At 43.9% G+C, this 15897-nt stretch overlaps 1 protein-coding gene across 3 annotated transcripts in view; it reads right to left on the bottom strand.

Annotated features, from left to right (window-relative positions):
- The window catches only part of ADGRE5 (adhesion G protein-coupled receptor E5), a 239572-nt gene extending 224466 nt beyond the window's left edge, over positions 1 to 15106 (bottom strand). The window contains exons 1-2 of one of the 3 annotated variants that reach the window (XM_068274493.1): positions 15088 to 15106; positions 11453 to 12159 (exon numbers count right to left, since the gene is read on the bottom strand). In XM_068274493.1, the coding sequence (XP_068130594.1) occupies positions 11453 to 11507 (55 nt within the window). In that variant the 5' untranslated portion in view covers positions 11508 to 12159; positions 15088 to 15106. Of the gene's footprint in view, positions 1 to 11452; positions 12160 to 15087 lie in introns of those variants that run through there. The other 2 variants (XM_068274494.1, XM_068274495.1) reach the window with 2 other exon arrangements.
- Positions 15107 to 15897: the final 791 nt, after the last annotated feature.

Raw genomic sequence — 15897 nt, forward strand, 5'->3', positions numbered from 1 at the left:
CCGCAAACAGTGCAAACAGTGTAGCCTCAAACTAGTTCTAGTTGAAACCTTTACTGCACAGCTATTATTGAGGCTGCAGCTTGTATCTCCTCCAACTTTAGTTATTTTGCTGATGATCTCACATTTTTTAGCTTGAGTTGTCAGCAGAGCGGATGCAGCACCTATACTGCCTTCAAAGTGTGAAAGTTTGTCTGGAACATCTTCTGCCGCTGATAGTATCATCATCCTACGACCAGGTCACACAACCACAACAATGCTTCTGTGCTATTCAACAACCTCTCCTCTCCCCCCCCCCCCCCGTCCCTAACTGGTACCATACGCTACTAAATTAGCCAGTGTGGAAATAAATGTGGTTACAGTGGAAGTCTCAGCGCTGACTTCCTCTAGACCTCCATAACTCTGTCAATGCCATCTAAATAAAGAACAGTAATTGTAGCACCTAGCTGCATCTGTCATCAGCTTGGAACAGCCATAACAATGAACGCTGAATGATTGTTGCACTTACTACTGCTGACTTATTAAAGTGAACTTGAGGTGAGAGGGATATGGAGGCTGCCATATTTATTTCCTTTTTAAACAATACAAGTTGCCTGGCAGCCCTCCTGATTCTGTGTCTCTAATACTTTAAGCCATAGACCCTAAACAAGCATGCAGCAGATCAGGTACTTTGACTCAGACGCTACTTCTGCCAGAAGATCAACGGGGCTGCCAGGCACCTGGCATCATTCACAAGGAAATAAATATGGCAGCCTCCATAGCCCTCTCACTTTAGGTTCCCCTTAACCACTTCAGGACGAGAACAATTTTCACATATCAGCGTTGCTCCCATTCATTCAACAATAACTTTATAACTTCTTATTACACCTAAATGATCTATTGTTTTTTTCAGGACAAATAAGGCTTTTAAAGTGTGATAATTCTGTTTAGTAATAACCTTATTTTTTTATGTATTGTAAAAGGAAAATAAGGGGAAAAATTGAAAAACACACTATTTCTCCATTTACATCCATTATAGCTTTACAATAAACAGCGCTAACTATAAGTTAAACCCACGAATTGTATTTGCTTTTCCACCCTGGTTATTAAAATATTTAGCTTATGTTCCTAGTACGATGTATAACTATATTGTATTTGGAAATAAAGGTGTCTTTTTTTTTTTTTTTTTTTTTTAGCAAGTTATTAGTACCAAACTGTTATACATACTAGATAATCTGGTATCCTAAATACTACACTATATAGGGCTATTGGAATCTCTTAATCAACCAAACAGCTGGAATTGGAGTAAATCACTGAATAATTAGCACAGATGCTGGCTGGAGGGATCAGCTGCTAGAAGCTTTTTCTGATCCCAACTTCTGCCTCCTGGGTGGGGCTACATAAAGCGTTGTTAGGATTTTTCTTTCCTTGTCACTAGCTGCTGCTACACTGGTTACTCTTTCTTCCAACCTTGAGCCATTGCCAGAGCTGGATTTATACAATGTGCCCCCTCTAGGCCAGGTGGTCTTGTGCTGCTTTTAATGTCCAGCTCCACATTTTCTATGTACAACACCCTTTCCATATTCATCGACATAGGCAGTTTCCCTTACATGTGATGTGCAGCAGTAACCCCCATTTCATGTGCAGCCTTCTATATGCGGCCTCACACATTCAGTGCACCCCCCTAGCCATCTGTATAAAAATTACAAGCATTAATTTGAACACTGGGTATTGCTGCTATTTGAAGATTGCCAATGATATTCAAATAACATCTTTAAAGTCGGAAATTCGTGTATTACCATCGCTTCCTAACGCTAACACTAACACCCCTAACATTATCCTCCCTCCTACACCTAACACTATGCTTGACACTACCCCCCGCCCATCTACTCCCCACACTAAACTCCCCCATCTACTCCTAACACTTAACTCGCCCCGCCTACACCTAACACTATCCTTTCTCCGCCCACCCTTAACTTTTTCATTGCAGCCAATAACGGTAGTTGGTTATAGATATAGCTGAGCTGATACTGTTATTTGACTATACTATACGTGCGCTGCTGACATTTGGCTATAGTAGCCAAACTCCGCCGCCATGTTCACCCCCACCACGATTGCTGCAAGTTTGGAATCCCCAGCAGACTATTTATGCTCTTTACCTGCAAGCCACAAGTTTGGCATGCCATAGCCGCAAATATTAATTGCAGACTACAGTGGCTCCCAAATTCCAAATAGTGCCCGCACACCTTCTCTTGATTCTTTGTGATAGAATCTCTTTAAAAATCAGGACTTGGTTGGTATCACACAGTTTCTCGACGTACGCGTAATAAAGGAGCCTGGAAAAAAGGGTAGTCGGTTATTGCTGCTTGTAGAGTAAAATTGCTGATATTCTACTACTGGTAGTCCCCGACTTACGAACGCCCCGCCGATACGAATGGCATATATTCTGTGTTTCCATGGGAGCAAGTCAAAAAAAAATTTTTTTTCAAATTGGACTTCTAGTTTTTGAGAAAATCAATTTTAAAAAATTCAAAGAAAAAATGGCTTTTAAACTTGTATAAGCAGGTACATAGGGCTTATGTGACACAGAGGGGGACACTAGAGGCACAGGGGAGCACAGAGGAGGTACAGGGGACAGAGATAGCACATTGTTTCGACTTAAGAACAGATTCAGGTTAAGAACGAACCTACAGTCCCTATCTCGTTCGTTAACCGGGAACTACCTATACTTAATACCAATTGTAAAATATTGTTAGTATTTACCAATATTTTACTATGACCTAACCTAACTTTACTCTCACGCAGAACCCTCCCTCTACTGATGCCTAACCCTTAACCCTCCCTCTACCAATGCCTAACCCTTAACCCTCAATCTACTGATGCCTAATCCTTTACCCCCCTCCATGGTGGTGTTTAATCCTTAACCCCTACCCCGCCCTAATGGTGCATAACCCTTAACCCTGCCTGGTGGTGCCTAAATCTTATCCCTCCCACAAAGCCATGACTAGTGGCAATGGATGTAAATTTGGGTCCCTGGAGGCGCCCAATAAAATTGTGAGCGCCAGGGCTACCACTATGTATAGCTAAAATTTGCATGGCGGGTAACCCTGACGCCCCCTATTTTATCTGGCGCCTCTGCACGACCAAATTTCGAGCCATTGCCACTGGCCGCAGCTTTTATCATTGCCGCGTATGGTGGCGCCCTTTATTCCACAGCGCCGTGGGCGCCCTTTTTACCTGCTTCGGTTTTTCGGCCCTTTAGCTTTCTTCCATTTCAGCAGGGAATTACATATAAAGCACAGAGGGGGAGATTTATCAACGCATTACCGACAGTTTTTTCTTCTTAATCTGTTCTAGCCAGCAGGGAGAACAGTTCTGCATGATAATCCATCCCTAAACTGGCACAGATTAAGAAGTACTTGATAGCAGTTCTCCAGATGTAGAACTGCGGGCTAGACATGATTGCAGAGTGCAGGCTAGACATGATTTGTGTGGTGCTCCTCCCCCCTGCTGAATTCCTCCTCAGAGCCTGTTGCTATCAATACAGCAGGTGTGTTGGTTACCTTAGCAACAGCAATTCCCCTCACACACTGCACTGTCTGAGAGACCTTCCTAGCTCCTCCTATTATACAACAGTTTTAGAAGGAATCTGCACTATCTAATGATTTCTTAAGATGCCCGAGACAGTTCTGCATGGATTTCTAAAAACCTACCAATATTTTGTCTCAGACACTCTTGATAAATCTGGCCCAGAGTTCCTTAGTCTTGATGGTTGCAGCTACAAACCCACATTATTAGAGATATGGCACGTAGACGCTAACCCATTAACCTCTCATTGTCTTATGACTATACATCTGCCTCTATACTGCAAAAGCAGAAACCATGCTGACCACACTTACTGACACAGACACCGAGCTAAATACAGTTACATTTGACGCCAGTGTAAGAGCACATTTCCCTATTTATGGAGGCGCGGTGCCAAGTCTGCGGAGAGTTTAAGCTGAAAATAATATTATACAAATCATTTAAGCTTGGACTTCAAAAAGCATGACATGTCCTTGTATTTTAAAATTGACTGTATTAACAAGGCTATGTTTGTTTCAGGGCTTGGCTGATTATGCCATAGCCCAGCAATGTGCCCACTCCCATACACTGGGAAATGCCTGTTAGTTAATACTGTACACTGATAGGTTATTAATAGACAGCACTAATGGCAGCAGCTCATTCAGTCTCTGTATCAGCGTCAGGGTCAGTGGTAGCAACAGGGCAGTTTGCACAAACCACAATGTTTATGTGTTGCCATTGACATGCACTGAAACAAGAATCACACATTGCACATTAACCTTTTGGGGACCGACGTAGGTTGAATCTACTTCCAGCAGGTGGTGCTGCCATTCTGACTGGACGTTGATTCAACGTCCACGCTAACAAACCATCCCGACGCGATTGTGCGCACTGGAGAGGGGAGATTAAGCTGTCATATGACAGCTGATATCTCCCCTCAGTGATCAGCAGCCATCGCGTATGGCTGCTGATCACGTGATCACTATGATCGCTGGCGGATGGTAGTGATCACTTTGACAGCTACGGCGATAGGGGGGAAAGAAGAGGGTCCACTCACTTCCCTGCCGCTCTTGCAAGCATCTCTGCTCCTTCTGACGTCAGCGCCGGGTCCTGGCTTGATGACGTCATCAAGCCGCGACCCGGAACTGTGCGGCAGTAGGAGCAGAGATGCCGGTCTGAGCAGAGGGGTCCGCTGCGGCTCATCGCTGGAGCCTGGAAGGTGAGTGATGGCTGCTGCAGGCAGGGAGGACATCTGGCTAAAGGAGGGGAGCCAGCCTACAAATATCTATCTCAATAATTTACAGCCAGACCACAAGTTGCAGTCGGATCTGTCCTGACAGGGGTGACAGAGAAAAACACCTGGGTTACTTGAAGAAGAATTTTATTAATCAGGGGTACAATCCTCTAATTGCTGAGGCCCAAATCAAGAAAGCTAACAACATCCCTAGGACTCAGCTCCTGAAGTACAAGCAAAACCAGGAAGTGGTCCGTGTCCCACTGGTAGTCACCTACAACCCACGCCTGGAAATCTTAAGAAAGGTTGCAAAAAGAAGTTCATCCTGTTTTACACAAGGATCAGAGACAGAGAAAGATATTCCCTGAACCTCCCCTCCTGGCATATCGACCGCCACCCAATCTTAAGCAGATAATTGTCAGGAGTGCCTTGAATGGGCTAGAACAGAATGGAACATTCCCCTGCCGACAGAAACGGTGTGAGAACTGTAAACACATCCATTCCACTGACAGGACACCAATACTAGGTACACAACAGGAATATAAAGTAAACCTTTTCCTGTGATTCATTTAATCTGGTATATCTGATCATGTGTGAAAATATGCCCCAAAGGAATTTATGTGGAAGAAACAGGAAAGATTTTACGTGAGGGCATGAACCACCACAGGTTCACCATTAACAGCAAAAAAACAGTCACATACTTAGTTTGGTTGAAAAAAGATATACATCTATCAAGTTCAATAACAAAAGAACACCATCATATTCCACTTGATCGAGGGGACGGTGAAAAACCTTCCAAGGTCTGGGCCAATTAGCCTTAAACTTTAGACACCAGTCAGATAAATCCTTGGATCAATTCTCCTGGGAATGACCTAGTAATTATAGCCGTGGATGCCCTCCAATGCAAGGAAACCATGCAAACCCGCTTTAAATGTACCGGTAGATATAGAGTTTGCCATAACTGCTTCCTGAGGTAAGATATTCCAGATTTTAACCACTCTCAATAAGTACCACTTTCTAAATAGATGGCAAAAACTCTTTACCTCCATATGCAGATCATGCCATCTTGTCCGTTGTACAACCTTAGGGACAAAAAGCTCATCTGCCAAGCTTTTGTATTGCCCTCTGATGAATTTAGACATGTTAATAACAGTTTATGCGATCTTCTGTAGCAGAGGATTAAAGAAGGATTATAACTTCTTGGGCTGGTATGATGGGTTTTAAATTCCACAATTTTTTTATCTCATATGCTGGTAAGATTTGCATGTACAGCCCCGTTTCTAGGGGCATGTCAGGCGTGCCGCCGTCCTGAGTGCTGAGGAAGAGGCGGCGACAAAATAGAGGTGGGAGCCGCAGCCACATTGAGGCTCAGTCGCTGGAGGGGAGCCCTACTTCTCTCTACCTTCCTCTCCCCGGGGCTCCACTCCGTGTTCCCCCCTCAATGCAGAGTTAGCGCAGGGAAGCTTGTATTAGTAACTCAACTCGCTGCTAGTTCCAATCACGGCCGCTCACTTTCTCCGTCTCAGTCTGCATAGCTGCTGATACACGCTCTACTTCTTGCTAAGCAGGAAGTAGAGCGTGTGTAAGTGGCTATGCATAAGGAGATCAGTGGCAAGTGAGAGGCGGTGATTGGAATGAGCAGGAAGTTGAGTTCCTCTTACCAGGCTTCCCTGCACTAACTTTGCATAGAGGGAGGAGCACTGAGGGGAGCCCCGGGGAGAGGAAGGTGTTTCAGTGTGGCCACGGCTCCTCCCTCCATCTCCTATGGGGGGCACCTACCTATCTAAACAATATAATGTAATGGTAACTAGTGTAATGGTTAAGGGCTCTGCCTCTGACACAGGAGACCAGGGTTCAAATCTTGGCTCTGCCTGTTCAGTAAGCCAGCACCTATTTCAGTAAGGAGTTTCTTGGGCAAGTATCCTTAACACTGCTACTGCTTACTGAGTGCGCTCTAGTGGCTGCCTCACAAGCGCTTTAAGTCAGACAGGAGAAAGGCGCTATACAAATACTGCAATTATTATTATATTGCGGACACCTACCTATCTAACTGATACTGAGGGCACCTACCTATCTAACCTGTACTGGAGGCACCTACATATCTAACCTATGCTGGAGGCACCTACTTATCTAACCTAAACTGGGAGGCACCTACCTATCAAACATATAATGTGGCACCTACCTATCTAAAATATATTGCGGGGACCTACCTATCTGACCTATACTGGGGGCACCTACCTATCTAACCTATACTGGGGCACCTACCTATCTAACCTATACTACGGCCACTTACCTGGCTACCTATACTGGGGGCACCTACCTATGTAGCCTATACTGGTGGCACCTACCTATCTAACTTATATTGTGGGAATCTAGTATCTACCTATCTAACCTACAGCATACTGGGGGCACCTACCTATCTAACCTGGTGGCAACTTTACTGGCTACCTATATTGGAGGCACCTACCTAGCTAACATATACTGGGGACACCTACTTATCTAACCTATACTGGGGGCAACTATACTGGCTACCTATATTGGAGGCACCTACCTAGCTAACATACACTGGAAGCACCCACCTAACTAATCTATACTAGGGGCTATACCAGGGGCACCTGCCTATCTAACCTATACTGGGAGCAACTATACTGGCTATCTATACTGAAGGCACCTACCTCGCTAACCTATACTGGGGCAATTATAGTGGCTACCTATACTGGGGGAACCTATAGCTGGCTTCTTATACTGAGTGCAATCAGACCTGGCTAACCTATACTGCGGGCACCCACGGCCTGGGTGTAATTTAGCCTGGAAACTGCCCTGTGCATGTACTCTGCCTAAGTTACGTAAGAACTCTGAATTTATGATGTCTCCCCATCACCCGGAGTATGTGGTATGTGATGTTTTAGCAAACAAGTGGTCTTATCCATTTGTCATAAATTAGCCATCATCCCAAGTCTTCTCCAAGTCTGAAGAAGGCTTATGTGTGACCTGATTTCTGATTGTTTTTCTGATTGTGTTTGTATAGAGGTGACAAAATATTATTGTTTGTCAAACAACTGCGCCAATAAGGCCTGTCAGCTGCTGAATGGATAACAGTATCCTTGTGCTACTGAATAAAAGCCTATAATAAAGTTAAATCCATAGCGCTATTGTGAAGTAATAAAACCTCTTTATTAATTAAAACAACCAGCAGTATGTATCTCCGGGGTCCTTAACCGTTTTTAAACCATCAATAATCAACAAGCATGCGTTACCCAAACACACTATTCACTGCAGTGAATGGACTTTAGATGGAAAGAGAAAAAACTGGGCCCAAAGCAAAAACATGCGCTGAATCAAATCTTCTAAAATTTTAGCTGTTGTTTAAATAGCTGTGCACAGCACATTTTTTGTTGTTGATATACAACAATTTTTTTAATTTTAGAAGATTTGATTCAGCGCATGTTTTTGCTTTGGGCTCAGTTTTTTCTCTTTCCATCTAAAGTCCATTCACTGCAGTGAATGATGTGTTTGGGTAACGCATGCTTGTTGATTATTGATGGTTTAAAAAGGGTTAAGGACCCAGGAGATACATACTGCTTGTAGTTTTAATTAATAAAGAGGTTTTATTACTTCTGCTGTGGATTGAACTTTATTTGTATAGAAGTTATTGTATTGGAAGTCAGATCGGACCTGTCAAAAATAATCAATTTGACCCGTCTGTCTAATGGGAAATTGCTTGGTGTGTACCAGACATATGACCTATATCTGGGGGTGTTGTGGTTTTAGCTGATGACTCAGTGACTGTGATGGATGGCGTTTCACACACACTAGGATACGGGTATAAATATTTGAAACAACATGTATGTATACATACACACAGCCAAACATATACTGTAGACAGCTGCTGTTTGGTACACATTCATAATAGCATCATCTGAACAGTTATCCAAAAGACAGCAGATCCTTTTCTCAGGCCTGTGACCATTGCTAAAGGAACGGTACATGATGGGGCGGAATGAAGCAGGAGGCGTAAGGAGGAAACCAGTGGACTCGGACGGCAGTAGGTTGAATTGATCTGGCACTCCAGATCTCTCAATGACGCATTGGGCTGCTGTACAAATGCTAAACTCTCAGCAGCGGCGCCCCCGACTGGTCATCTTCATCGAGAACCCTCTAGCCTAACATGTGTACAAGGCTTAAGCCTGGTACACACTTTGTCAATCAATCAACATATATTATTGATCAATCAACAGATATTAAATACTATAGCCCTCATACTACATGGAGGTGGTAAAATTGATTAGCAATTGACCAATCATAATTGAAAGTGTGTACCAGGCTTAAAGCTATTAACACAGATAAGCTTATCAATGTCTGATCAAATTATTTGCAGTAAATTAACGTAAACACTACAGATTTACTTTGGCCTCGTCTGCGATGTTCCCTGCAAAAAAAGTATAGGTTGTCCCCCAAAAACATATCCTCTCAAGTGATCCACCATGCACAATTCTCTCACTGACATTCCAGCAATGTGATACTACTCAAATGTCTGCCACCTTCCCTCATCTATAGAGGTAGCGTGTCTGTACAGTGATCACCCCAAAACTGAAAACCAAAGTCTTACATCTGCGCCTAGCTTAAGATAAGTATTTGATTCACCCGACCTCTGTAACCAAAATGTGTACACAAAACAGCAAACTACTGGTTGGATTATTTTGGCTGTTGGGTTATGTCACAACAAGAGGTGCTCTGCTCTTAAGACTGGAACCACACTTGTCAAAATCACATTTTTTCACCACATGCAAAATAACAAAATCATTTACAACTGAAAACCAATGTTAGTCAGTGGGGTGGTTCACAGCAGAATGGGATTTTCGCATGCAGGAAAAAAACAAAACTTTCTTTTTGTAACATAATATTGCACATATTGTGTCTTCCCATTGACAGTCATTAGCTATTGTGGAATAACGTGCACGTTTAAAGCTACTCAAATGTACAAATTGTACAAAAAAAATCACATGTGGAAAAACGTTTGTATTTTCCGCATGGACAAGTATGGCCCCAGCCTAACTCCTTCCCTTGTTTATAAGTATGAACACGCTCGATTAGTCATAAGCTGTTCTTTCTTGATTGTTGTTGGCCAGTGCTCTGCACTTCACACTAACATCTGAAGTGTGTCTCAGGCTTTTATGCAGATATGATTCAGACAAACGTCAACAAAGCTCTTCAGAGATACCTGGCACATAATGATAATGGCTCAGCCTTTGTGACAGGTGACAATACACTTAAAGGAAGTTTAAAGCGGAACTGTAGATGGGTTTAAAACCAGCTGTTTCACTTACCTGGGGCTTCTGCAAGCCCCCAGCAGCTGTCCTGTCCTGTGCTGGTCCTCCACGAGCCTCTGTTCTCCCGCCGCCAGCACCTTTTGGTTTCGCCGCCGGCCCATGGCGCCTGCACGGCTCTGGCCACGCATATCCTTTCTTCACGTTCCAATCCGCAATAGTGCAATTGCAGACGGGAACATGTAGAAAGGATACGCTTGGCAGGGCTGCGCTGGCCTCGACTTACAATTTGAGGAACGGAACGGAGCGGTGGCGGGAGAACGGAGGCTTGTGGAGGACCGGCACAGGACAGGACGGCTGCTGGGGGCTTCCAGAAGCCCCAGGTAAGTGAAACAGTTGGTTTTAATCCTATCTACAGTTCCGCTTTAAAGCATTTAAAAAATAATCTAGATACTCACCTAAGGAGAGGGAAGGCTCCAGGTTTTATAGAGCCTCCACGGTGGCTCGCCCGTTAGCAGTCTCTGACCAAAGAGTCAGTCACTGCCTCTTCAGGAGCCTGAGTGCCCCTGAATACGGGCTGCTCCGTACTGTGCATGCGCAAGCACACTTGTGGCAACGGAAGATTTGGATGGAGGATCCTGCAGTGGAACGCAGGGACTGTGAGTGGAGCGGGAAGGCTCTAAAGGACCCAGAACTGTCCCTCTCCTTAGGTGAGTATCTATTATTATTTTTTTAACCCCTCAGACTCACTTTAAGGTGCCCACACAGCTAGCAATGTATAGGCAGATCGACCAAGAGACAGACGTTTTTCTGATAGAATCTAATCGGAGAGCGATCTGTTGGCTGCCCATACACCACAGCCCAATTCTCAATAGATATCATAAATCTATCAGGAATCGGCTTTGCTATGGCATCAATTTCACCCGGCCGCCCTCCAAATGTAAATGTCCTCTCCCCATGCCCATACATTGTAAATCTCACCAATCCTGCTGCCGCCACCCCCAGTCTCCTCCACTGTTTCCCCCATATGGCACTAGGTGCATTTGTGTGATGCCACACGCATGCGCCACAAGGTATATGTGCCACGGGGGGCATTTTACAGTTGGGGGGACAGCAGACAGGGATCTATCTGATGTGTGCCACGCACTAGGGACAGATTTTCAATAGATGTCAGAATGTTTTTTCAGAATGGGAAAAAAATCTGCCAGCGCTCTAGACTCGCTGCCGATCGACCTAGATCAATCCATTCAACCGATTTTAGCCAAAAGTTGTTCGAATGATTGATCAGGCCTTTTCTTGCATCAATTTGTAGCACAGTGATCAAATCAGTCAGACATCGACAGGAAAAATTGATCAGCGTATGGCTACCTCAAGACCAGACTGCAGCGCAGTCACACACACAAAGCATTACCTGATACAAGAAAGAGCATCGCTGAGATAATTCCGATTGTCCTCCAGTATGCCATGGTAGATGTCCAGTTCTGTGTTCCCACCAAGGTGTAGAATCAGTCTCCTTGCCTCACTGTACCAGCTGCAGATGTATCTGACAGTTATATGAAGTTTCCCTATTGCACCACAGACGTGACCTCAGCACTTTCTGTACAGTAGTCTTCGACCGCGCGTTGGATTCACAGATTTTCCTTACACTGCTCCGTACAGATAAAAGTTTACGTCTTGAGCTCTGAATTCACTGATTTTACGCCAAATGTTTTTTTTTTTCTACTCACTCAATCAGCGTGGCTTAAAATACCTCTCATGACCCTGTACCTACAGTCCATTACTCCATCTTCCTTCCTCGCCTGTCATATTACAGTATCCGTCCTGTACCTCTTCTGTCCCCAGGGCTGGTCTCTCTGCACACCCCACAGATGATTGGGAAGTTTAGTCTCTCTGTGTCACACAAATCTTCTTCAGGAACAACTTGTGGTAACTGTCTTCCCCCAGTGCTCAGTCTCTGTGGTGAAGCAGAGGTTTCTCGGTGGCAGTGACTGTGCTGGCTGCACACAGTGCTGCTGTGTAATTTTGTGTAAGCGGAGGGGAAGTTAGAATGAGGGGTGTAAGAGTGAGGTCACTCTCAGGATACAATGAGAAATGAGAGTGGCGAAGGGAGGTGTGGAGCTGCAGAGGAAAAAGGGGAGGGAGAAGTACATTTATACATCAGGCAGGCACTGACATGAGGGAAAGAAGAAGGTCTTTGAAAAAGAGACATAGCAAACAGTACATTTATTTTTTGCATCTTCAGTCATAGATACAAAAATGTGGGGGCAGAATAAAGTGTAGAACTAAAATTAGTGTTTGCTGATACATAAATCTTTTGTAATGAGTTTGGTTGCCTGATCTTTCTTCGCCTTTTTATTATCCTAGGATCAGGGGTGTCAAACTCAATCAAGTTAGGGCCCAGTCACACTAGAGCGTTATTCCGGCGATTTCGGCAAAACGCTCAAGCGCTAGCGCTTTTTAAAGCGCTAGTGCAATAAAACCCTATGGGCCCGTTCTTACTTGGGCGATTTGCGTTAATTGACGGTGATTAACACAAATCGTCAAATGCAAACGTGTAGCCTGCACCATTTTCAGGCGATTTCCCGGCGATCACATTTCAGTGCTGTAGAAGCGCTAAACGTGATCGTTAAAAAATCGCTGCAGTGTCCAGTGATTTTTCCGCATTAATGCGCTTTTAAGTGTGAATGGGGCCTTAAAGAGAACCAGAGCTAACTTACAGAAAAGATTCTATACATACCTGGGGCTTCCTCCAGCCCCATACGCACCGATCGCTGCCACGCCGCCATCCACCGCTAGTCGGAGCCAGTCTAACGTAGCAGAGGTGCGCTCTTTGCGTATCTCTGCAGCAGTGTATGGAGAGATGCGTAGAGGGCGCACTTCTCCTGCGTAGCGCGGCTCCGATGACGTCACTGACGGGAGCCGGTTCTCCTAGATGTGGGCAGCGGTGGATGGCGGCGTGGGATCGATCAGCGCGTATGGGGCTGGAGGAAGCCCCAGGTATGTATAGAATCTTTTCTTTAGGTTAGCTCTGGTTCCCTTTAAGGGCCAAAATCTAAAACATAGTCTAAAGGTGGCCACACACCATACAATTTTATTTTGATTCGATCATTCTGATCCAATTTTACAGATTGATCGGAAGTTTCGATGAGAATCTTTGAGGTACCACACACGTATTTTCGAGATAGCCACAATTTTGGGATAGTGTCCAATCTCAAAAAATCTAAAAAAAAACCTCTGGAAATTCAATTGGATTTGATTTTTCAGGACAACTAACCGTATTTCATTGAATTGGTTTAAAATTGGATATTTTAATTGTATGGTGTGTGGCCACCTTGAAGGTGGCCACACATAATACAATTTTTAAAATATCTTTTCAATTCAAGAATTGCAATCAATTTTTTTCTGCCTGATTGTAAGAATTCAAAAACCTGACCAATGTACCATACACGTATGTTCAATTTTTTTTCCAATTATGAAAACAAATGATTGAAAACTCAGAAAAAATTGCTTGGGTCTGTGCATCAAGTAATTGACAATTTACCACACACAGACCATTAAATTTTGATAAAAATTAATCAGAAAAATCCAACACTCCTGATCTTCTTTTATCGAATAAAAATGGAAATTTTGATCAGATTTCTCGGATTAATAAAAGAAAATGCTTTACATTTTTCTGTAAAACCGTTTATCGAATTGCAGTAAAATTGGATTATTTTATTGTATGGTATGTGGCTACCTTCAGGCTGCTTACACACAGGGACGTTACAGGCGCACGGTAGTGCGCCTGTAACGCTCCCCCAACGCACAGCAATGTAACACAAGTGGGCTGTTCACACAGCCCACGTTGCGTTACATGTAACGCTGCACGTTCTTAAGAAAGTGCAGCATGCTGCGGCGTTAGAGCGGCTTAAGCCGCGTTAGACTGTGTGCACATGCGCAGTCATGTTGGGGAGGAGCGGAGAGCGGCCAGGCACATGGCTAATTAATATTCACTGCAGAGCGGCCGCTCTGTGCGGTGATTGGCCGGCGGGACCACGTGATGCCGCATGCGCACAAGAGTACGCATTACGGCATCACGGACGCCAGAGTGAGCTGCACAACTCGGCTCACTCTGACGTCCACATCCAACACCACCAGGCGTTGCGTTAGGGGCACGTTATGTGACCTTAACGTAGCACCTAACGCAACGTCTTGGTGTGCAAGTAGCCTAAAGGTAGCTAGACACGATACAGTAAAATGATTCAATTTTATGGCATTTTAATAGAAATGATTGATTGTCCTGAAAAATCTAAGCTTTTTTTTTATTTCAGTAAGAAATCTGATCTGATTTCTCATTTTTCTTTGATTAAGTTGATATTACCTGTATTGTTTTTTCATTGGTTAACCCTGTTATCATTGTCTGTAATACTATGTATTGTGCAGCGCTGCGTAATATGTTGGCGCTATATAAATCCAATAAATAATAATAATTGGGAGTGGTAGATTTTTTCTGTTCAATTTATTTAATTGAATGGTGTAGGGTAGATAGTCAATTTCTTAATATATACTCTCAGAGTTTTCAATCTTTATTTTCATAACTGGGGAGAAATTTAACACGTGTGATTGGTCAGATTTTTTAAATGTTACAATCAATCAGAAAAATTGATTGTAATACTTGAATTTAAAAGAAATGTAAAAAATTGTATGGTGTGTGGCCACCTTAAAGGAATATTTAAAGGGACTCCGAGCAGTGCAGTAACTATGGAAAGATGCATACCATTTTGAAGTTCTCTTTCCAATGATATATAAACCGCCACCCTACGCCTTTTAGGCCACCATCTTGGATTCTTTAGTCAGCATTGTATTCCACAGGGCGACACTTTCCCCAGTGTTGGCAGCTCCATTCAGTGCAATGCAATGAAATACAAGGAACCCAGGGGGATATAATTACAAACATCATGCCAATAGGTGTGAGTATATAATTAATTAGTTGTAGGTATGCTTAAAGGCATACCCACAGACACTGCTCGGAGTCCCTTTAAGTAAAACAAAAATATTTCAACTTACCTTCTTGCAGCCCCCTGGAGGTATCCAGTGCCCACGGCATTCTCCTAATTCCCTTCGGACAGCAGCAACGACCCCCACAAAGCTGGCCTGTCACCACCAGTTGCCGGCCACTGTCCCACGCCATGCACACCCTGATCGCACTACTGAGTGGCTGGGAGCATTCTGGGCATGCGCAGTAGCGATGTTCTTCAAACTGTTTGTTAATATTAAGTATTTATTGAATATGAATGTCTCAAGCTAAGTGACATAACTATAACAACCGTGGGGGCCCTGATCCTTCCCCTACTGCAGAGTAGCGCAGTGGAGCAGTCTTACCAGTTCTTCCTAACAGCCAGACGCACTGTGGTGCATACCTCTGGCATCTGAATGCATGTTTAGAGTCCTGACCAAAGCTGCATTGTACCTGCATTTCTGAAGAGTATATATAGTCAAACAAAAATACAACAATTTTTTGAGAAGAAAGGGGAGTTTCTCAAGCTTTCTCTAGATAAGTGTGTGCAAAAAAAACAACGCACCCGGTGTAACACATACACCACAGGAAGCAGCATGGCCACACTCAGTACGTGATATCTCTGCAAACATAAATAAAGCATTGTTCTGTGGTGTCCCCATTTCTTAGAACTTTTTATAGCTGAGGACATAACTTGAAGGAGGACTCTAGGATGTGTGAAATAAAAGTATCTCTACCCTAAAGGGAACCTGCGACGAGAAGCATCTCAGGTTCCATACTTACCTGGGGATTTCTCAAGCCCCCTTGAGGCTGCTCGTCCCTCTCCATCTCCTGGTTGAGTCACGCTTCACTGTGCATGC

The sequence above is a fragment of the Hyperolius riggenbachi genome, chromosome 3 (genome assembly GCF_040937935.1).
Source record: "Hyperolius riggenbachi isolate aHypRig1 chromosome 3, aHypRig1.pri, whole genome shotgun sequence".
NCBI classification, from domain to species: domain Eukaryota; kingdom Metazoa; phylum Chordata; class Amphibia; order Anura; family Hyperoliidae; genus Hyperolius; species Hyperolius riggenbachi.